Source organism: Branchiostoma lanceolatum, chromosome 2 (genome assembly GCF_035083965.1).
Source record: "Branchiostoma lanceolatum isolate klBraLanc5 chromosome 2, klBraLanc5.hap2, whole genome shotgun sequence".
Classification (NCBI taxonomy): Eukaryota; Metazoa; Chordata; class Leptocardii; order Amphioxiformes; family Branchiostomatidae; genus Branchiostoma; species Branchiostoma lanceolatum.
In genome coordinates, this window is record NC_089723.1 from 7,374,148 (window position 1) to 7,398,608 (window position 24,461).

A 24,461-nucleotide genomic window follows, 5' to 3' on the forward strand; every position below is an offset into this window, starting at 1 on the left:
GTATGATCAAATCAACAAATTAATAGGTTACTATCAAACCACCTGCCACATTTAAAGTTGTCCTTTTATGGTATAATTGCAATGGGTTAGATTCACTGGAAGAGAATAGCCCTAAATGATTAATCAAACGAATAAGCTATGAATTCAAACAATATGAACTCTGGAAGACAGTGACTTCTAGGACTACTTTGTTTGAACGCATTACCTCTAGTCGTAATTTACACCATGGCGGATGGATACTGGTTATGCTGGTCACATGAGATCATGTGACTCACATGACGTCATCAAGAAGTCGGACCAGAAAATCTAGACGGAACTGAGAAGGAACACTTCCCTTTTAAAATTTACTGCGTTTTAAAGACAATTTCAACGGTTTCTGTCCGACAAGACGGTAGATTAAGGTTTTCTTAAAGGAAGGAGAAGACTATCTTGTCAGAATGCAGTCGAAAGAAGGACTGAAACGTGGCGAACACCGATGTTGTTGCGGGTGTATGCATGTCCGGGCCGGGGCCATTATGGTCGGCCTACTTCACCTGGTGAGCGAAATCTTCAATTTTTCTGCAATTTTTCACCGCTAAATCCACAAATTTTAACCATACATAACTTCTAGGTGATCTTAAGATTTATTTACGTGCATATGTGGAGATGTCATGGTGTAATTCTTAGGCATTTGTCTGATTGTTGTCTGACAAAAGGAGGGATATTTTCCAAGCTCCTGAAAAATAAAGATGGCGGCTCGACATGAATCATCTAAAGATCTGCGGAAACATCAGCAGAATATTTTATGTTTTCATAACATTATTTGGCTGAAAAATGAAGTAGAAACTCAGCAGCACCGAAAATTGAACCAAAAGATTGACGTTTAACGTATAAATATTGCACTTTGTTTACATACGTGGCAGTTTTCCACCTTATTATTACAGTCATCCAATTTCATAATTGAAGGAAATGATGTAATTTGTAGGCTGAGTTATATTTGTTTTAATACAAAAATGATTTCATAAACACTATCAAATAATCAACAGTCACAGTTTCTGTACAATGTTGTATTCAGAGATTGAGTAAGTTCAAGTGAGTATGAGAAAGATATTTTGAAGGTTTGAATCCAAGAATGTTGTGGGAAAAGTATTGTTTATTTATAGGGAGACTGTGTTTAGAACTTAACCCAGCTGGGTATCTGGTCTGTGTACGTAAACAATCGTCAGGTATTTAGCTGTTTAGGTGTAGATCCAGACATGGACGTAAATAAGTTTGGTCTATTATCTGTAAGTTATAATATTTATACATGTAGCCAACTATATATTTTTTAGTTGTGAATTGTCATCTTTGTATGATGAGCTACACATATTAATCTAAAAAAAGTATTCAACGTTAATTATCAAGTGCAAGATTGTCAAAAGTGTAATCTCTGACACAGGATTTTTTTACCTTTAGTCTTTATAAAAAATGGTATCCAGTACTATCCACACCTTAACTCACGTTGCACCTGTGTACCTGCCCAGGTGTGTCACCTGTTGGGGATGCTGATCCTGGCCTACCTGATCACCCATCCAGAGGCCATGCCCAAGGGTGACACCTGGTACAGTCTCAACTACAATGGCAACGACACCACCCGTGGCAGTGGTACGTATGACTATCATGCAGTTGATTCATCCTTTGTAATTATGTAAAGCAGTTGTTTGTTTTGCTCAAGGGCAAAAAACAAAAGGGCTACTAAGGGTAAATGCAGGGAGTCGGTAGTACATGTAATTTTTATGTCGTTGTGCTTTGTTTGTTTTGTTAAATCAACTAATGATTAAGACCTTATCACTTGTTGATTATTATTATCATTATTATCATTATCATTAGTGTTACCATTATTATTGTTACGTGGGTCCCACCAAGTTTTGTTTGTTGAAATTCTATTCCCTGTTGTTGTTTTTACCCGGACTGGGATTACAAAGGGAATGTATCCTGTTTCCCGGACAAACCGTTTGCATCATGTGATGTAATAAAGCTGAAATAGATGAATAAATTCAAATTTATACCTTGTAGTTTTATGTACATTATTTGATTAGCTATAACTATTTTTAATTAAGTATAACTATAAGGACATTGTACTTAACTACTGTAAACGTTAAATTCTAAGATAATTTGGCACTTCAGAAACTGCACTAGTTTTGAATGGTATTTCTAGTTTGTTTACTCAACGAACAGTAACCATAACTTAAAGTTAAAGGCAAAAGTTTTGTTTCTCTCATGTACATGTAGCTGCCAAGTGGTCCCCATATTACACTGTAATGGGAGGAGAATCTGAGGACAAAAATGGGGGTATGAACTAATAAGACGAGCATGCTATCTTTCCCTGAAGAGATGGACCATGTTTCTTAAAGTCTATCAACCTGAAGGACAGTTTAGCAGAATTTTGATATTTAGCGAAAACATAGGGACATCTCTAAAATAAAGATAATAAACACTGACATTCCTTAGTTCAGCCATTCATGACCCAAAGGATGACAGGAGACAATGGTCCATCTCTACACATGTAATACATTGACTTTGCATGTTTTGTTTAAGTGCATCCCAATAGTTCTTGTGTGTGTGTGGGGGGGGGGTCTTGTTTTTAATGTTTGTCATCTCTTATTATTTTTTCTCCTCTGTTGTCTGGTGACTCTGATAGTCTGTATGTTGAGTATATCTCTGCGTGATGGTGTTGCTACTTAATTTACATAAAGTATTGTGCAATCATTACCTGTTAAATGGGATCAGATTGGCCAAAACTAACTGGCATGACTTCCATAAGGATAATGAAAGGTTTATGCTGTGTTTCTGTCTCAAATGTTGGATGAACTTCATGATGGAGTGAGCATGTTTCATTATGTATGTGGTGTGATTATTCATGAACTCTGACCCTTTTTCCCTTGAACTTGTACAGTGTTAATACTTTTGCATTTAACTTTGTTTTCTTTCCATGCAAAGTCTGTTTGTGGAATCTGTTTAGCTGCATGCTGAAATCCTAAATTGTATAAATGTTTATCTCGCAAAAGAATACCTTGTACAGACAAACTCTGGACTGTTGGTTTTGCAGATTGATACATACAGGATTTTCTCAGCATGTATTATACATGACATACAATTCACCGACCACAGCTAACAGATATTTTCTACCCCCTACAGATAACTGTGTTGCCCTGGCCATCACATTTTTCACCTTCACCATGACTCTGCTTATGCTGTATGGTGCTATAAAGGTAAGTGGTACCATATACCACAATATAAATTTAATACTGTTTAATTCTCCGAGAAATTTGTATTTGCTATAAATGAATGAATAAAGACCTATATTTACATTTTGCCTCATTGAACTAAATTCATCCATCTATCAGTCCCATTGGGATAAATACAGGTGAGAGAAAAAAAAGGTAGAAAAAAATAAGTGTTCACTAATACATATATGACTTATGTAAATAATTCATTTACAAAATAGTGGTCAAAGTCTAATTGCATGTACAGTATAAAAGAAAGGTAACATTTCGTTACCACTAATGTCTAATCAACTATAAGGTACTACTACCTTTACCATTGTACAAGCTAATAAGATTAAGAGTTTTAGTAAATCTACTTGGTGGATTCGGTTTATGAATAGACTGTTGTTAACTTAAGTTAAAATCCTCCCACACCATTATTGATGTATAGGGCGGTGGCCATCTCCGTTTCATAGCCCTGGGCCACACTGTGGTGCAATCACTGTAGCAGGGGGCTAGTCCACTAGCAGTGGAGTGTGTTTAACTTCCATACTGTTTCAGAAGTATGTACCATTTTTATAAAGTCTTTGGTATGACTCAATGCGCCTCTTGTCCAGAGGTGTCCTACCCGGGGCTTGAACCCCAGTCTCTCTGGTCCAAGTAATTTGAACCAGATGTGGTGAGAGACAGAAGCACAGACCACTGCTCCACAGGGACACCCCCCAGACTGTTGTTATAAAAACTGTTTTCTGTTTGTTCCCCCCCAGCACCGTGCAGGCTACCTGCTGCCCTTCTTCTGTATCCAGGTGTTTGACTTCACAGTGGGCTGTCTGACAGCCATCGGCTTTGTCTCCTACATGCCCAACATCAGGACCTTCATGGAACAAAACGTAAGTATTCATTATAGGAGGCCCAGGTACATTGGCTCAGAGTTGAACAGGTTTTTTTGGGGGGGGTCTTAACAAACTCGCTCAGTGCAAGCCGTAGGGGGCCACTCATCAAAGCACTGAACTAATTCTTACTGTAGCAGCATCTCTTCTCCCTAGGTCAGAAACATCAATGCTCGAGACAAGCATGACTTCACTGACCCATTAGGAGAAGCAGGGGTTACAAAGGCTGCTCGGGAAATTCCCTATTATTCCGGGTTGTCTCCAGGACCCATCCCTCTATCCCTGGATGGAAATTTGCTTGTTTGGAGAAACAAAAATTTCACCCCGTCCATCCCAAAAATTCTAACTTCAGGCCATAAAACTGATGAAAATGTATTTTTGTCAGCTTGAAATGACAGATTTAACCAAAATCAACAACATCGGCTCCCCAAAAAATTAGTAAAACAGAAAAAAAAGCCCGAGACAGCCCTGGAGTTTTGTTGTCATTGCCAGGAGGACTTACAGACTAACATTGTAAGTTTTTCAACAGATGATCATGAACAACTTATTACTCCGGGAAGGAGGATGACCTCCTTCTGGGAGTATTGGGAATGCATTTGTTGCGCGTTCGCAGCTATAACTCACGATCCCGTTGTCGCATTGGTGTGTAACTTGGCATATCGTTTGCCTGGTTCGGCGTGGTGATGCACAATAGCTTTGTTACACCATAACTACTTTAAACGTCAATCCAATATCGTAATTGCACCCCTATAATTAATGATATGTCCCACTGCCCTGCCATAGGGACCATGTTATAATCCGTTATGCATGACTGGAATACTTCAGGCAGATACGGGGTAGAAATCTTCCTTACTTACTGTGATCGTATAGTCACTGTTACATTGAAAAATAGACAACGTGCATCACCACACGCAACCTAGCAAACGATGTACCAAGTTACATACCAATGCGGCAACGGGAATTGTGAGTTTTAGCTGCAAACATGTACAGAGTGACCTCCAGTCTGTGTATTAAGTATGCCGTATCCACTCGCCACTCGCATACAGTATGTGCGCACGGGACGGACGATGCACTTTTACGCACAGTGTGAAAATGGCAAATCTCTGGACCTTCAAACTTACCACACTTGTAGTTTATAATACGGAGGTTGTGACAATGTAAAAAGTTTACGCAGGGGATGAAAGATTGTTGAGAAATATCTCTCAGAAAAGTGCGCGCGCCAGTGTCACTTCCGGATGGTTAGATCCGGTGACCTTTGACCTTCGTGAAATGTTACGATAATATAAATTAGCCTTTTTTATTGCAAATCGCTTGATAGCTATAGATCAGGCCGGTCTGCAATAAATTGTGGAAAGAGGATTTACTGCATATTTGTGATTTCTGATACATCTTAGTTGTAAGGCTGAATGGTTCGTTGATAATTGAAAAGGGGCCATCTAGATCTAACTTTGTGACTTTTCCCGGAATTTCTAGATCCCATCTGTGCCATGCTGTAAAAACATACTTTTCAGCAGGTTGGCCACTCCTGTATTGAAAGAAAAAGATAAACAAACACTTTTTCTTTACTTGCTCTAAAACACTACTTGGACTGTGCAGAGATGCAATTTGTGTGGGTCAATACTTGTACATACTATAAATACTTCACGGAGAATTGTGTCCTACGGACTCTTGTTTCTTTTTCCTCCTTTTTTTTCCCTTGAAATGGACTAAGATGATGATACCGATGATCACAGATTAACCTTCTCCCTGCTACCTAACTGCATAACAAATACATACTTTGTGCCAAATGGCTACCTTAGCATGTTGCAGGTTAATTTGTGATGATGTAGTAAGCAAAACTGTATGTTCCCATCTGTTCGTAGCGTGCGTAGTCCAGTGGTTAGCGATCTTGCCCCTGGAACTAGAAGCCCCGGGTTCGATCCCGGCTGTGTCGTTCACCTGGCATGCATGCTACTGGAAAGGATCGCAGTCCTTAGGATGGGACGTTAAGCCGTAGTCCACTGTTCACTGTGCTTGTCGAAAAGAGCTAGGGGAATTTCCCCGGTACAGTGAACCTGTAAAAACTGTACATAGCGTCTGTCTTCTCTGTCACGACCAGTGTAAGATCACAGGCGGTAGGCAAAGGTATTGTCGTTGAATAGCTGCTGAAGTTCCGATCGTGACGAAGTACTCGGCGCGGAGATCACCCGTGCCAAGCTTCCGAGCGAAACCCGAAGCGGTGCCGAAGGCACGAGGGGGGGTTCGGAGAGCCGAACAGGGTTCGGTGTTCGGCGGTTTTCGGTAATGTTCGGCGAAGCCGAACTCTATCTGGGCGAGCCCCGTAGGGGCGAGATAGGTGGGAAAGGACGTTTTAAATATCGCAAATTTCTGCTTAATTTCGTAATCCAGCTCACAACATTAAAACGATTTATCATCGACGAGACATCTACTACCAATCTAGAGAAGATTGCGGGCCTAAAAGTTGTTAACAACAAAAATATACGGCATTTTATATTGTCGGAATTTGCTCGATTTCCGGCGACTGGGTTACCAGCAGTACCGCTCCTGCCGCAGCACGCCGCTGCTGCAAAACATGATGACATAACGGCTAGCCAATCAGAGGGAGGAAAATTGGACCTGTGAACCACAGTTCCCGTCAGAGTTTTATTCCTGTGACGTTTCATCTCGTCTGAAGCTCATGTTGTCGCATATTTTTCCCCACCCTCCCCACAATCATGAGTCGATTCGAAAAATTTGAAGCCTCGTATCGGCAATTCATTTACCAAAATGCTGCAACAGTCGGATAAATAATAGCCACGTAATATTTTTAGAACGACCGATCCGTTCGTATACAAAGGTTCAAACAAAACAAACAAAAACTTGATTCTGTTTCACCAAGGAGGTTTTATATAGAAGGAGAGGGGATAGGACAAGTATTCATTGTACTATGATTATAGCGGGTGAGTTGCGTCAAGGTGTTAATTACTCTGATATGCATACATCCCACGCCGAGTGTTTTGTTTTTCTGGGTGCGACCCGGCGATAATGACTTCGTGTGGACTTCGTGTGGAGCGACTTCGATTTCAGGTACTTTGAGGAGGACTTTGTAACATTAGACTGAGTTACAAGAATACAACGTGGAAGATGATCTCTCTAACGGCGAGTATTAAAGCACTGCGGCAACAAACGCTGCAGCCGGCAGCCGCGGTACATATTTCCAACACAAGTATTTGCCCTCCTTGGTTTCACGAGAACTATCGTATATTTCCGTCTACGAAAATCAGACAAAAACAGTGAAAACCCAACTGTTCTTCACATCCAAACAGACTGCTGTGTAGTCTAGCTTTTGCTAATATGCTGTAACTCTTCAAGTTGTCAGTTGAGTCCCAAAATACCCGACAATGCACCGAAAAGGTCCGCTACACCACGACGTTCAGTGAAATCACCTCAAGTGGTAACGCTCTTTGAGAAGGCCGATTTCCTACCCAGTGTTTCTTTGAAAGTAAGAGGTAATTAGCAAAGGACGACGGGAGAAACCATCCCCGCTAATAAGGGGGGGGGGGATTTCCTGAGTGAGCGACGGGAGAAACCGTCTTCGGGAGCATTTGAGCGAAAACATGTACCGCGGCGGTTACCCAACATAAATACCGTAGCCTAAAGCCCGTGGTAAGATTAGCTCATCTGTCCATTGAGTTCATTTGAGCTAAACTGGTTCGAGATCACTTTCCTTTGTTCATAAAGTCAGTTCTCAGAAGTTGATGCTAAGTTGATTTCTGCTCGTTCCAGCCCAACTTGCCGTACCGTGAGGACCTGATGAAGTTGGATCCCCAGTACCTGCTGCTGATCTGCATGGCTCTCTTCTTCATCGTTATGATCATCAAGGTAAGTGTTCTCTGGAAAAAAAACAGACGTCTCATGCCTTCTACATGTACAGTGTATAAGATATGTATTTTGTGGACATGCAATGAAATAGTTATGAATGAATTATTGCTTTGAATTACTCATATCTGAGTGGGATGTTTTAAAATCTTCTTTTTTATGAGTAAACATATTTAAGGTTTGGATGCTGTTGGTAAGAAAATGCAGTCCAATAGAATAAAGATTTCTGGTGGTTGCCTTGCTAGATCTACTTAGTTAAAAAATTTAGGGCCAAATGGCTGCTTAAGCATACTGAAGGTGAAGTAACTGGTTGTGACCTTGTCTGTTGTGTTCCAGGCTTACTTCATCGGAGTTGTGTGGGGATGTTACAAGTACATCACCTCCCGTAATCTTATGGAGGTTATCTACTGCCCTGACACCGAGGTCAGTGCTATTTTTTTATATTTTGCCCATACTGTAGTATGGATGAAATAAATTGTTTTTTGTTGTTTTTTGTCATATATTTCTTTACCCTATTCTTATGCTAGGGTCACATCTCCAAACCATGGCCGAGTCTGAATGAAGAGTATGATATGAAATACAATAAAACACACAAAGTGTAAAAAAAAAGAGCATAATTTGTGTATATTTCTTGGTATATACATCTATTGTTTGTTCCTGCTAACAGCCTGGCTGGGCCCTGGTTTGCAAATGTGACCCTTGCATGCTGTAATTCACTTTATCTTCACAGTAGCCAAATTTCACGGTGTAAGGAAAATGGACATTTTCACTAAACTTTAACTTCATGGTTGCAGCAAGTAATTTACAGAATGGATGTGTGAAGGGATCATACATAATCACAACAGGTTTTTCATGGTGATGATAAGTTCACGGTACAGAGGTGACCGTAAAAACAGTGAACATAAAGTTACAGTGAAAGAAGCAAGAATTACAGTAAGATCAGTAACTGTTAGAGGAATCAACAATGTATGTGATCTGCTCCAACAATGCGTATGACCTGGTTTTTAAAGTATTTTACTGATAACTAACATGTTGTATTTCCTCTAAATCAGGCCCTGCTTCCTCCAAGCTACGACACGGTGACCAAGATGCCTCCGCCGCCACCCTACACTCCAGCTACGGAGACATAAACAACAACAACAACAGCAGAAAAGAACAACAAGCATAACCTTCCTTTCGAAGGAAGTCAGATCAAAACCTGCAACGGTTCATGAAATAGTATAGCACACACAAGGGAAATGCCTATATTTCCTTGCTCCATTTTTGCCTCCACACTTTATGCAGGCCAAAGAAAATTTACCTTGATTTGTTTTCACACATAATGGCTTTTCAGAAGAAAATGAACCGTTACGTTGTGGTTTTGAAGAAAGGTCATTTCTTAGTTAAATATACATATTACTATTATTTGGCTAGGATAAATGATAACTGCTGCTTAACTTCTTTTAAAAACACTCTTACGAGATATGCTGTAAACTTTTGAGGCCAGTGGTGAAGCTTTATTTAGAAAAGCAAATTTTCTGGGATTTTGGTGTATTTAACCTTTCACTAGAATAAGATCTGTCACAATGTGCAAAAACTATATATATTGAATAATTCTATGAGCACAGTGCCCTCTTATCTACCTACATATATAGCCAGGCTGCTTCAACAATGATAGCAATCTTTGTACTCAACGCTGGCAAATAAGCAGTAATTGAAGAGATTATATGTATTTTCTGATCTATGTACTATTTCTGTAGTAGAATCAGTATTGGCTTCCAATTGGAGATTGTAAAAAATGAGTTTTTACAGATACATAAGTGCAATTTGAAGGACTATGAATATGATAGCATCCCGAATGAAAGTGACAAGTCCAATTCTGATTTGAGATTCAATAATTTGGAAATTTTGTGGCAAAAAAAATTCTTGGGATTTCCGGTTCTTTGTTAGTGGTTCAGGCAACCAGACTAAACAATGGTGGGGGTTCATGATGTGAAAATTTAATAAAACTGAATATGAAAGCTAAATTGTCCTTGATATGTTTATACATAGTAGGAAAAAAACCTGTTTTTCTGACCACCTGATTATATGTGTAACTACATGTAGCTGCATGGTGTAACTCAATGGTGTAACAGGAAAATGCTGCAACAAATAAGAACAGAAATGTGTCCTGTATTGTGAACTCTGCTATGTAGCTGGCTTGTATTACTATTAGATGTGGTATTTGTATTTTACATCGAAGACTTTGACCAAGATTAAGTGGTGTTTCCCCATACATGATACATGCCTGTATGTACATGTAAGTACATGTATCAGTGGGGTAACATCGTAAGGTTCATGTATTTGTCAACATGGGAATCAAATTTCTAAAACCATCCATGAGATTTTCTATTCTTGCAGTGGGTTGACCATGCATCAAGTTTGAATTTTGTCCATGGAATTAAAACAGACACCATTGGAAACTTGAAAGGGGTTTGTGTAGTCTGGTCCTAAGATGTAAATACATCTAAATTCATTTTAATCCTTTATTTGGGTCATTAACTATATATAGGAGAGAGCTATGAAGAAATTCTACCAAAGAATCAATTTGGTGAACAGTATGCATCTCTCTACCTTAAATAAAGGCTTGTCTGCCCAACCTAGTACACATGTTTGTCTTCTTTTTACCTTTATGTATTTTAAGACCCAAATGATCAGCAGCTGCAATGAAACTGGCCGATACTGGTACATGCAATTGGATACAAGACAACTCGATGCTTCAAGAGTTTTAAAAATGGCTTCTTCAACATATACAACCTAAAGCCCCTGTTACACCTGTGCGTATAAAATTTATATACAAGTCGGCATGGGTTGCGTATTAACATGTTTTTGGATTAGATGAAGTTTGCAGCAGAAGAAGTGATTTCTTAGGTTCGATAACTAGGCTGCACAACGGTGGGTCAAAGTAGAAAACCTGCAAACCTTACTAAAACAAAAAAAATGTTAATGCGCAACTCACGTGCACTTGAATATAAGCACAAGTGTGACAGGGCCCTAAACAAGCAATTGCAATGACATTACAGTGACGCAGTGGCAGACAAAAGATTAATTTACTAGTTAATTTAGTAATCTGATCTGCTAATTAAATGTTAATAATCTAATCTGCTAATGTCCTTATGCCTGGAAGTTGTCAAATACCCCGGACCTAAACAGAGATCGCTCATTATCATGGCAGCTCATCTGTGTTGGTAGTAATCATAGTACAATTCAAAACTTTCTTCCAACACTAAGTCTTCACGGATCAAATTTCCAACGACCACTGTCGCCTTCTTCAGGATCAATAATGACCAATCACTTCCGAACGTAAACTCGCGAGAGATCACAAAAGCGAACAAAAAGGATCAGACCTCCATATACTTCACAACAAAGCTTTATTTTGTACCATTTCTATGATGGCACACAACAGCAGCATCATAATATTAAAGTTTGTACAGTGTTGCTGCATACAACTAACAATCTGTACTTATACAGCAGTAATCTTGGTTTAGGAACCTTATACATTCCATGGGAATAGTCCCAACATGCTATGTATGAGTACACATCAGAAATAAATATAATTTCTAACTATGCTTCCCTAAACTGGCAAACAGCTTTATAATTGTAGATTTTTGAAAAGAAAAGTTATGTTTCTATTTGTAATTAGCATTTTAACATAAGAGTTACTTGATTCAATTCATGTTAAAGGCATCCAGTGCATTTTATGAGGCTTGAAACTTGAATAAAAAAACTCCACTTTCTAGCCATTCCATCATAGTAATTTTCAATAACACTATACAGTTACACATCGACATTAAAGGAGCAAAGATATGATGTCGTTGTGTGGTGAGAACTGATAGAAAATCCAAGCCCTAATAGACTGATCCTGACTGATCATCACAATTAGCGGTTAGACCATGCCAATGAGAGAGTGACTGCATGTCCGTCAATTATTTGCATCTTTATGTTTTAATTTTGCATTTCTACGTTTTGACGGAGGTGGGCGGGGGTATGGTATCGGTCTACTTACACTAGGCGCGTGAAACTAAAAGATCACCATGTAGCTTATTTTTGTGCCGCTTTTGAGCACTTTTGATAAGAAATCCGCACTGAAATGTGGTAAACAGTGGCATTAAATGTCAATTTCATAAAGATTACAGCAACTAGAATACTTCCAGTTTGCAAGCCTCATAAAATGCTCTGGGTGTATTGGATGTACAAGGGTGTGGTAATTATAGTCACAAATATGCAACAGTTACCCATGGTATGGCTAGTAGCAGCTACATACACAAATTTCATCCACAACGGTATGTGTAGACTGTTAATTACAATTCAAACACGGTTGAAATCAATTATCTTTTATCCTCTATTGCATGGACATATTGGTCACATGTCAAGTATCACAGACTTGCTATATTGTCTGTTATTACACATGGGCACACAACTGGACAGCATTGCTTCAGCACCAAAAATAAACTCGGAACTGAAAAGAATATACGTAACCATTCTGTGTATCAAATAATGTGCCTCCAACACTCGTGACCCTGACTTTATAATGTCTAAACTCTTAAGCTGCATGCTTGTTTACATGCTACAAGTTTTTACAGTACATTATCACAATTATTTACACAAATATTACTGTACACAAAATACCAGTATAATGTGAAAAAAGCAGCAATTCTAGAATGTTTTGGCAAGAGCTATTGTAATTTAACAGGTATAGTTTCTTTAATCACATTTAGGTATAACATAATGTAATCTTGAGTACACAATTCCTAAATCTATTCAGCTTATAATTTGCCGAATATCGAGATTATCAAATTACATGACCATTCAGTTTTTGTCTATATAAAGGTATGACCACCATTTTGTGTTGTAGATGTACCTATAGGTGGACTGAGAGACAAAAACATTGACTGTACATGTTAATTAAGTTCAACCAACTAGCAGTTTTTGTACATTATGAACCACATATACTTGACGATATCTTCCTAATTAACAAGTCATTCATAATTTTCATAGTTTTACTTGTGAGATGGAGAAGGTAAAAATAGGGACAGGGACAACAGTATTGTACATTATGAACTTGACAATATCTTCCTCATTAACAAGACATTTATAATTTTCATAGTTTTACTTTTGAGATGGAGGAGGTATAAATAGGGACGGGCAATAGTTTTGTACACTATGAACTACATGTACATGTACTTGACGATATCTTCCTAATAAACAAGTCATCTGTTTACTTTTACTAGTTTTACTTGTAAGATGATGGTATGAATAGAGAGAGGGGCAACAGCTGAAATACTCAGCTGGTAATGTAGTATTAATACAAACTTAAATGAGAAGTTATATATCTGGTTTCAGGGGAAGTCATATTTGTAAGTTGTACGTCTACATTTAATATACTGTCATCTACATACAGCAGTTTTACTTTTACAAGTACAAGCAATTGTCATTAGTCAATCTTATAGTATAATATATACCAGAGTTTTGAAGATAACTAACGTTTTGATATTACAAATGTCATACATACAATGTAGCATATGTTCACCCAGATAATGTTTTGTTTGATAAAGGATGTAGGAATTTAGAAATGATTTATGAAAACTGTATCTGTGTACCGCATGTGTGTTTAACGTTCTATAATGAATTTTACGAAGTTTGCCACACCCCTCAAAGTTTCCTGCCCCATGGGATGGCCTTGACTCTGTAGAACTTGGTACCAACAGGGACTTTGAACCTGTTCTGGGGCTGAAAAAAAAAATTAGATTAGATCTTTAAAAGCTACACACCAAATCTAATATGTTTAGTACCTCTATACATGTATAGAAGTCCTTCTACCTTTATTGTACTTTTTTTTGTAGGGTTTTTGGTGGCAAATGTACTAGATGCTAGGCGTGTGTTTTTGGCACACTTTTAGACAGATTAGCCAAAGAGGCTTGATGGGCGTCACTCCACCCCCAGGGAAGGTCGTGTAAAGTGCCTCTCCCAAGGGCACAACGTTGCGGCATGGTGAGCATCGAACCTGGGACTTATTGGTTCTGAGTCCAACACTCTAACCGTTGAACTACACCCCGCCACTTTGTGCTTGACTCCTTAACACCCTCTTTTCAAAAATGTATCAGTGTTTCATGGAACAGAATTAGATGTGTTGATGTTTCCATGTGAAAAATATGGCATAAATTCATAACAATATCATATCACTAAATCGTACATTTGTACAAGGCTTGTCTTATACAACACTCACTTTTTTAGCCTGACAGTACTCCTTGTCAGTGATCTGTCCCAAAACCCAAGGTTTCCTGGGAGCACCCGGAGCTGTGGAGAAATAGAGGGGAAAATACAGTCATGATCTACAGAAAAATTTAAAGCTAAAGAATACACTGAAAATTGGGAGAAATTACAAATTTGAGTTATTGGCATACTCAAACTTGCCATACTCAAATCAGAATATCACTCAAAAAGACATTACATTACAAGGAATTTAAAAGATGAAAACATTTAAGGGGGGGTGAAGGTAAGTAGAGAAAGCCCCATGGGCTTGTTATAAGTTTCTTACCTTTAGCTAACAGACAATGGTAAATAGAAAGAAAAAAGACAAAGTTAGGTGTGGCAAATGAAAAAAGTGTCATACGTTTAAGTAAAGTGGAAAATATAATGAAATGAAAAGTATGAGAGCAAAATGGTAAAATGGAGAAAAAAAGGAAATGAAACAAAGTAAAATATACATAAAAGGAATGAAATAGATAGAATTGATTAGTAAAACAAGATGACTTATCAACAGCTTTAGAGTTAAATGGTCTAGCTAGCACCAAAAGTTTTAAAATGAAGTAAAAAGAGCTTTAATACTATTGTGAATATCACATAATGTCCCTTCAATATTCATGACCCTAACTTTATGTCTCGACTCTTAAGCTGCATGCTTGTTTACTTGCTACAGGTTTTACAGTACATATCAGTGTCACAATTATTTACACTAAGATTACTTTACACAAAATACTATGGCTAGTCAGTTTTATAGTTGATCGTTTTTCACTCATGGAAGCTCATCTGTGTAGGTATTGATCATACTACAAGCTAAACTTTCTTCTAACTCAAGGTATAAACGGATAAAATTTTCAACGACCACTGTCATTTTCTTGAGGATCAATAATGACCAATCACTTTTGAACGTAAAGTCACACGTTTGACCAATTGCTGGCGTCACGTATCCGTAAAGTCACGTGTCAATTAGGTCACGTGTCTGTAACTCTTGCGAGTTTACGTTCGGAAGTGATTGGTCATTATTGATCCTGAAGAAGGCAACAGTGGTTGTTGAAAATTTAATCTGTGTATACCTTTGTATTGGAAGAAAGTTTAGCATTGTTTGATCTTATTAGAATTGCAGCAATGAAATACACGTGGGACACAGGCAGCTATTGCTGGTGTCGTGACCCACACATAATATACCCGTTTTTACACTTGGGTGGAGTGAGGAAAGTCGTGTTAAGTTCCTTTTCCCAAGAGAACAACATTGGTGACGCCAGGGGATTCGAACCCGGGACCACTAGGCTGAAAACCCTGCCGTTATGCCACACGACCCCACAATATTGTAATATGTTTTTGTGCCTCACCTGACTTGAGGTCCAGTGCAGGGAGGGAGTCCGAGTGTAGAAAGTACAGCACAAGTCCCACGGTGAACACTACATAGTTATCATGCCTCTCATCCAGGCAGATCAGGACAATGTCACCTATCTGGAAACTGTAGAAAAATAACAAAGAAACAGACTAAGTGCATATCATACATTCCTTACCATCATTGCAGTGCTCAACACTTACCTCAAATATGTGCATACATGTAAATACATGAATAACTCAAAATAGCATTCTCTATCCCACTTGATTCTAGCATACTGTTACATGTATCAATTTCTTAGACTTCCTAAACAATGGAATCATCAATTTCATCCACAAATTTAGACGAATCTGGAACAGAAATAGTTTTGAATGAATTATACACCTCTTAACTTTAAATCTCAAGAGCAGATGAACGTAGATATAAGAGGGCTTTCATGCAAAGCTTAGATAATACACAAACCTTGTACTTTACTCAGCCAATGACCAACAACAAATGGTTCACAATATGTTTAAACTCATACTTAATAATAAACATTTCTTAAAATGTCAAGGAATAAAGTAATAAAACTGTTGTGTATAACTTACTCCTTGATGGCCACTTTCTCTGTGGGTCCTCCTAGGGCAGACATGGATCTCTGCATCTGTGTCAGGAGAAATCATAAAGCTTCTAAGATTTTATGACTAACGAATTATGTAACTTTCAAGATTCTATGATTACAGTCAAACCCGACAAGACTTAGTGACCACCTCTACATATTAGGACCATCTGACCAATGTGTCCCCTATTTGGTAGTCCATTTTTTAGATATTTTTTTCCCATTGACACCCATTGGCATTAAGAATCCTGTCTATACAATTTGCATATCCACATACATTGTACATGTAGACCAGAATATTTTATCATATCAGTCCCAAGTGGTCTTCTTGGGCAGGTTTGGCTGTACTTAAGTAAAGCATGTTGAAACTGCTTTTAAATGATCACGCCAAATAACAACTGAGTATTATAATCCAGTAGGCATACAGAGGGTAATACCCAATCAATCTACATGCCTGAAGTTTCCATATTTTTGTACATGTAAGTTACAACTTACCAGTCTCTGACTTAATGTCATACATTCCTCTTCTTTCTTCCTCAGAGTCTGTGCAAAAACATACAGCATGAGCAGATTAACCTCTATCATACTGAGTTGGTACCAGATTAGCAATGTGAGGTCAAACATAATTAGACATGTTAAAGTTAAACAACTAAATCTTCATGCTGGTTATGTACAACAAACAATTATGTCAATAAATGGAAAACTGTGATCAGATATCATTTTAAGTAAAATGTCCTTAAAAAAACATCCACATTTCAAAGTATTTCTAGCGTTCATAATAGGTGTAGTAGTGTGGTAGTCTGAAAGTGTAGAGCTGTTTACCTACCATTTCAAGAGTCCTTATTCTGTCCTCATGAACGTCAGATCCCGGAGAATCACTGGAAAACAACATATATGAATACTTAGTCAACAGAAGTTGTGCTAACGGCTCACTTTCAAAGACTGTTTTTTTATAACAATGCAATCATCAAAACTAAATCAGCAGCTGCATCACATCAAACATTTTCTCCAGGTTTCTCGTTAACTATTTCTGGAACAAGACTTTAATTGAATCTAACTACTGTAAATTCAGATATTTTTGCGGGAACTTAATGTCAAGGAAGAAAGGAAAAGACATTTTTCCTGTATTGTTCAAAATTGAAACGATCCTGTAGTACAGTAGAATTCGAAACGCATCTTTGTGGTGTCATACATTTACGTAGGAGTGGTCACTGCAAAAAAATGGGAATTAAAACCAGCATGAACATTTTAAAGGCATCCAGAGCATTTTGTGAGGCTTGGAACTTGAATAAAAAAACTTCAATGTCTAGTCATTCCTACACATAGTAAGTTTCAATAACACAATACCATTACAAAGTCATGTACATACTGATATTAAAGGAGCAAAGATATGATGTCGTTGTGTGGTGAGAACTGATAGAAAATCCGAGCCCTAATAGACTGATCCTGACTGTCCATCACAATTAGCGGTTCGACCAATGAGAGAGTGACTGCATGTCGGTCAAATATTTTAATATTTTAATTTTGCATTTCTACGTTTTGACGGAGGTGGGCGGGGCTATAGTATCAGTCTATTTACACTAGGCGCGTGAAACTAAAAGATCACCATGTAGCTTATTTTTGCGCCGCTTTTGAGGTTTGATAAGAAATCCGCACGCAAATGTGGTAAACAGTGGCATTAAATGTCAATTTCAGAAAGATTACAGCAGCTAGAATATTTCCAGCTTTCAAGCCTCATAAAATGCTCTGGGTGCCTTTAAGATTATGTGCCTGTATGCTGTCTTGTACCTGATGGTTGTTATAGCAGACATGGTTGAGACAGACATGCCTGCCGCCCCCTCCACATCTCCAGCTTCCATGGCCTGCTCGATGGACGGGGTTCTCTCCGACACCCCCGATCTTTCCTCAAGCTTCTTGTTTGCATCATCCAAGTCTGCCTGAAGTGCTCTGGAGAACACATGATAGACATAAAGTTATAGTTGTGTGGAATTCTTCATCACCAGTAGAGGCAGGGTGCCCCTGTGGTGTAGTGGTCTGCGCTTCTGTTACTAGCCACATCTGGTTCAAATTACTTGGACCAGAAGGCCCGGGTTCAAGCCCCAGGTAGGACACCTCTGGACATGAGGCACCTTGAGTCATACCAAAGACTTTATAAAAATGGTACATACTTCTGAAACAGTATGGAAGTTAAACACACTCCACTGCCAGTTGACTAGCCCCCTGCTGCAGTGATTGCACCACAGTGTGGCCCAGGGCTACGAAACGGAGATGGGCACCGCCCTATACACCTTATGGTGTGGGAGGATTTTAACTAACTAACAGTAGAGGCATCTTTGCTGGATAGCTTTACAGAACACTTGCAGTACAAAAGTTAGGTGTGACAGGTCATTCAGTGTCATACAAACAGCTGCTGCCACAATGCGTGCCTGCAAAAGCTGGTGTGTTAAGCCGAAGGGTCATTATACCAGCTATACAGACACAGATACAGATTAAATCTTCAAATATGGCAAGATTAGAACCCTCAATTTTGCATCCATAATTTTTGACAGGTTCCTTACCATTACAGCTGGTTACAAAAACAAGATCTACTAAGAACAATCACTGAAGGTGGACAGGAACACATTTTGCAACCTGAACCGGTAGCCATAGAAGTTAATGAATTGATCATAAAAAAAAAGTGATCTTGATCCGGTTTAGCTCAATAAAGAGCTAATCTTCCACTGGTTGTGACAGAGAAGACAAACGCTGTGTACAGTATTTACAGGTTCATTGTACCGGGGAAATTCCCCTAGCTCTTTTTGACAAACACAACGAACAGTGTATAAACACAATTCAAACTCTACAACTGGATAAAATTCGGAGATTTAATTCCGGACGTTTCGAGTGACATGCATCACTCTTCTTCAGCGTCATTAAAATGAACTGGCAAAACGAATACTATGCTAGTAATTCCTAACTGGGAAAACCGGTCGAACATGTCAAGGACATTGACTTGTAAGAAACATGTGCAAATGTCATGAACAATGTAATCAAATTCATATCTGAACACAATCATTATGGTACAAATGATACCTAAACTTACGCAGCATACATACAGCATAAGCAACCTCACATTACCTGAGTTCTTCCTCCCTCCACTGAGCAAGTCGCAGTGCTCTCTCTCGTTCATCCACAGCGGCAGCGATGGCTGATTGGGCCAACTCCAGGGCCTCTGGAACAGCAGCACAGAATTCAGCACCACACACAGGGATCATCTCATCTATTTTATATTCTTTCTTCATTCAAGCTCTTATACAAGACATGAACATGCATGAACGTGATACCAGACAGATTTTGGACATTTGTAAGCTACCAGACGAGTATATAGTTTTACACGAATCATCATAGCTGAGCTAAATCTCTTTGATATCAAAAGCGGAAGTTCCGCTGCTGTACCATAACACGCTGCTAGAGGGCCCAAAGTGTAAGCATCTTGAGGTCCCATCAAGACCTTCCCACATACCAAATATCAAGACAATCCATTGAGGCCTTCTTGAGTTATTGTGCGGAACATGTGCATAACAACAGCCCCATCACAAACATAGAGCCAGTCACTGCAATACCTCTGTTTCACGGAGGTAACATCCTTCCAGCAGGCCCGATATGCTCGGTTCATTACCTCCCATAGCGGCCCTGCCCTTTCCGGCTTGTGAACTCGCTTCTGGCGACGTTATTGACAGTTGCTCATGAATAATTGATGAGCTAGCCTTATTTGGCACAAACAGCCGTTACTTTTGCTCTGACCCCAAAGTAGTGATGTAAGACGTAACTTGGTTGATAGCATCCCAGCGTCCTTTGCACTTTTGCTCTAGATGAACTTAAGCCAACCCTTTGATTGGCTGAAAGCTGTTTTGGTGGTGACGTCACCGGGAGCGAGTTCACAGGCTGGAAAGGGCAGGGCCGCTATGGGAGGTAATGAACCGAGCATATCGGGCCTGCTAGGAGGATGGGAGGTAATGAAGAGGTGTGTGTAGGGGTGGATACCGGTTCGGCTTAATAAGGTCCAAGTCCAAGTTTAGGTCCAAAGATTTAGGTTCAGGTTCGGACCTGCACCTGGACCTGATCCTGTCCAGTTGATGTTTTGTTTTATCAGACCAATATTAAGCATAGAGAATAATACTGACACGCACGACTACAAAAGTTTCTTGGTGAGAAGACTTTGAAGATAAACCAGTATTTGATATTTGATTGTTGCACTAAATTTTACATGCCTTTTTTCTCACAGGGAAGACTCAAAACGCTTTTTATCAAACGAAATAGAAAAATATATTTGTTTTTTCTTGAACTCAGGTTTTGGCTTTCAGGTTTTTTGGACTCGGTTCTTGGATGTTATAAAGGTCCGAATCAGGTCCAGCGAACCGGTATCCACCCCTAGGTGTGTGAAATACAAGTCATCTCACCCTTATCTGTTCCCCAGTCCTCCATCAGTTTGTGGTGGTTCTGTCTCAGGGCTTCGATCTCGCTGTCCTTCTCAGCCACCACTTTACTCACAGCCTCGTTAAACGCCACCTGACGTTCAGCCTGCAGGCTTGTCTTCAAACTAGACATCTTATTTTCAAGACTCTGTGATGTGACGGAAAAAAACAGTTCCAAATTGATGAAGGTTAGACATGCAAAGTAACAGTTATTCAAGCAACTGGATAAATTTTTTAAATGGTTCTGAAGACATCCATTGTCCTTCATCAGTGACTAAATTATTCTATGACAATGACAATTGTTCTATGACAATTCTACCTGAGACAAAACAAGTTTTCAGATCACTTAAATGTCAACAAGACAAATCTAATAATCAAAACTTAAAACGTCTTGTTCTATCTAAGGCCACAAAAATTTCTTTTCCTGGTTTTCACACATTTTAAAGTAATTCTTTTGCAAGAGGGCATCACAAAAACAGAGAACAGGGAAGCAAACAATATCCCTCCCAGAAACTGTGTGTACCAAGGTACAGACTTCCCTCAGGCTCTGTTTTCATGTTGATCTTCCAGTTTATCGGTATTTCTTAAAATCCAACTACCAAATTTAAATGGTATGAGTATGACCCATGAAAATTTTCTGCTTGTAAAAAAACAACAAGCAAAATACAGATAGAAATCCTTTCACTTTATGTAATTTGTGTAGTATCTAAAAGAAATGTTGTCTTCCAAGAACCCTTACCTTTCTTAGACTGTCCAGCTCTTGTTCATGTTTCTTTCTCTCCTCTCCTATCGCCATGGTAATGGCATCCTCGTTGTTTCCAGCGACAGAGAGACCAGCTGCACTCTCTTGTCTAACACCTACCAACGCATCTCTAACTGCTGCAGCCTTCTGTAACTCAAATGACTCCTTCAACTTTTCTATCTGCATTTCGAAAATTCTACTTTCCTCAAGTTTTTCATCTCTCAGTCTGTCCAACTCTGCTCCTAGCTTTTGTCTCTCGGCTTCAACAGCCTCTGTCATGAGATTGGTTTGCTGGGTTTGCAACTGTGATATCATGGCTTCCTTTTCTTCAACTTGTCTCTGAAGTTCAGCCTTCAGTCCTGCTACTGAGTTAGTTTCATCGTCTTTCTTCTTTCTCAACTCTTCAAGTTGTTGCTTCAAGTGTGTTATTTCGGATTCTTGGCTACTAATCTGCTGTGTAAGACTGGACTTAATCTCTACGATGGCATTTTCCTGCTGTTCTTTGATGGCTGTAACTTCTGTTTCAAGGGTCTGTTTAGCACATTCTTCTACTTCCTGAAGCCTGCTTTGAAGTGTAGCAAGTTCACCCTCCTTTTCCTTTGCATGTTTGTCAAAGTTATCCTTCAATTCTGCAACAATAGATTCATGTTTCTGTTTCTCCTGACTGATAGTATTTTCTATGAGTTCGGTTTTCTCTTTCTCCACTGTGTCTCTAAGTGATTTCAGTTCTTGGTCCTTCTGCTGTAGTTGTCTTTCTAGTTTGGTGCGAAGTTTTTCCATCTCCCCTTCAAACTTCTGCTGGTCTTCCGAAACTGATTTTTGCAACTCTTCCTTTTGTTCCTGAAAGTGTTTCTCTAACTTTTCAATTGTATGTTGTTTTTCCTTCAATTCCTGTTCATACTGAGTTTTCAACCCTTCGACAGTTTCTACGGATCTTGATCTTTCCATTGTCACTTCTTGTTCGACCTCCATCTTTTCCATCTCAAAAGACTTTTTCATTGTCTGTACGAAATTCTCCCTGTCTCTCATCTCTTCATCCTGTTTCTCCTTAAGCTTTTGAATCTCAGCTTGAGATTTCTCTTTTTCTAGCTCAACAGCTGACTTGATTGCAGCTTCTTTTTCAACCTTGAAGGCTTCCTTCATCTTCGTAATTTCTTCTTCCTTAGCGACACATTCTTGTAATGCGTCTTCGCACTTCTCTTTGTGAATCTCTAGTTGAGAAATTAGCATGTCTACCTCAGTCTTTTTGTCTTCTGACATGCTCTCTCTCACTCTTTCTATCTCTCCATCCCTCTCTACTTTTAGACTTTCCACTTCTTCTGCAAGATCCTTTATTTGTCTCTCTAGACCCCTTTTCTCCTGAGCCATGGCATGTTGTATTGTCTCGCATGCTGATTTCAGGTGGGTGTCATGTTCGTCTTTTAGAGCTGCCAACGCCTTTCCGTGGTCTACTTTCAATTTCTCTTGGAGTTCCGTCACGGCTTGTTTCTTAGCTTCCTCGTATTCTTTTCTCAATGTCATGACAACTTCGCCTTTCTCGGAGTTAAACCTCTCTGCAATATCCTCCATCATCACTTCCTTTTCTCTCTGGAGCTCGTGAACAAACTGCTCTTTCTGAGCTAGTTTCTCCTTTATGGCATTTATTTTCACCTTATGCTCCTCTTCAAGACGATCCTGAAGAGCTTTTCGTGATGATTCAAACTCAGTCTTCATGTTGTTCACTTTCTTTTCCCACTCTTGAGTCATATTTTCTTCATCCGTCTTCCTTTCCTTGAGTTGTTGTTGTAGAGATTGTACTTCTTCATTTATCTTTGTACACTTACTTACCTCTGACTGAATCTTGGCCTCAAGTTCCAAGGCCAACGCCTGCTTTTCCTCGTTCGCCCGACCTACTGCTTCCTGAACGGCCGCTTCCTGCTCGCTTGCGACCGTTTTCTCCAGACCCGTGATCACCTCGAAGACTTGTTTTGTCACCATAGCAACCTGAGAGGACACCTCCTTCCGGTTGTCCTGCACCTGTTGGCGTATGTCCACCAGTCCGAGTTTCAGCTGCAGCTGTATCTTGTTATGCAGCTCGTGCAGCTTCTTGCATTTCTCTTCTGATTTCAAAAGCTCCCTCCTGGCAGATGCTAGCTGGCTTTCCAACACATCGATGGCGGACTTTCTCTCGTGAAGGCTCCTCTGTAAAAGAGTTTGACTTTGCAACGGTGACTTGATCTTTGCCCCCTCTGTCTTTACCACCAAGGTGTTTCCTATGGTTTCTACTACCGAGGACTCTACGGATTCGTGTGGCGTGCCAACAGAACTGGGCGGACTTTTGTAACCCCCCTCCTGAAACTGCCACATGTCCGTAGCCGACATAAACTCATCTGGACTCTCGTTTACGGATACAAAACTGTCACTGACTGGTCTTTTGGTTGGACTTCCGTATTCAAGGTCTACGCTGTGAGAGTCAATACTGTCGGGAGAGTATGTCCCGGACTCTTGCTGTTGCTGCATTCTTCGGACGTTGACGTTAGTAGGGGGGGCACTGCGGTGAGGCACGGGTCGGGGGGCGTGAGAAGCTTCAGCTACCTGAGTAGTTTCTTGAGGGGGGGTCCCTTCTGCGTTTTCCGGAACACTGGCCAGTTCGTCATTCCTAGAGGATTTACTGGAGAGGGTGTCTTGGCTTTGAGACCTGCTGTACTCTGAAGTTGGCGTTGTTTGTGGACAGGCACTGGTCTCACTGGACGACCTGGAGGGTCCTACCAGCGTGGCCTGACTGTCCTGTGACTTCTGATCCCGCAGCGGGGGGTCGTGTGAGGTCAGGCTGAAGTGCATGAAGCGAGAAGAGTGCTGGGACATTTGCTGTAGTTCCTCTGGACTTGGCACCCTGGGTATTGAGGTATCACGTTATAATTTCTCATGAGTATGAATGTAACTAAATCTGATACAGTAAAAAATGTTGCCTTGTTTAAAACTACAACAATGCTAATTTGACTCTACTGATATATTTGTACTGCTGGAAGTAGGCTTGGTGTAGCTTTAAAAAGCATCAAAACTATGCCTGAAGGATTCATGAGCAAAATGAGGGACACACGAAA

General features: G+C 39.6%; 2 protein-coding genes across 3 annotated transcripts in view; one reads left to right on the forward strand and one right to left on the reverse strand.

The window, feature by feature from the left end:
- The first annotated feature begins 267 nt into the window (after positions 1-267).
- LOC136427317 (lysosomal-associated transmembrane protein 4A-like) lies at positions 268-10,593 on the forward strand. Of its 2 annotated transcripts, XM_066416127.1 has the most exons (8): positions 268-536; positions 1,503-1,623; positions 2,251-2,310; positions 3,157-3,230; positions 3,992-4,114; positions 7,880-7,975; positions 8,309-8,395; positions 9,025-10,593. In XM_066416127.1, exons 1-8 carry the CDS (start codon positions 438-440, stop codon positions 9,100-9,102), a joined length of 738 nt encoding a protein of 245 aa, XP_066272224.1. In that variant the 5' UTR covers positions 268-437; the 3' UTR covers positions 9,103-10,593. The 2 variants fall into 2 exon arrangements, with proteins under 2 accessions (XP_066272224.1, XP_066272226.1); XM_066416129.1 differs by lacking the exon at positions 2,251-2,310 and having other exon boundaries at positions 269-536.
- A 751-nt stretch (positions 10,594-11,344) lies between these two features.
- The window catches only part of LOC136427318 (RB1-inducible coiled-coil protein 1-like), a 29,697-nt gene continuing 16,580 nt past the window's right edge, over positions 11,345-24,461 (reverse strand). Inside the window, exons 16-25 of the mRNA XM_066416130.1 lie at positions 21,376-24,250; positions 20,622-20,784; positions 19,300-19,393; positions 17,971-18,129; positions 17,009-17,060; positions 16,678-16,725; positions 16,172-16,227; positions 15,583-15,710; positions 14,217-14,287; positions 11,345-13,720 (exon numbers count right to left, since the gene is read on the reverse strand). Of these exons, the coding sequence (XP_066272227.1) occupies positions 13,643-13,720; positions 14,217-14,287; positions 15,583-15,710; positions 16,172-16,227; positions 16,678-16,725; positions 17,009-17,060; positions 17,971-18,129; positions 19,300-19,393; positions 20,622-20,784; positions 21,376-24,250 (3,724 nt within the window). The 3' untranslated portion in view covers positions 11,345-13,642. The remainder of the gene's footprint in view (positions 13,721-14,216; positions 14,288-15,582; positions 15,711-16,171; positions 16,228-16,677; positions 16,726-17,008; positions 17,061-17,970; positions 18,130-19,299; positions 19,394-20,621; positions 20,785-21,375; positions 24,251-24,461) is intronic.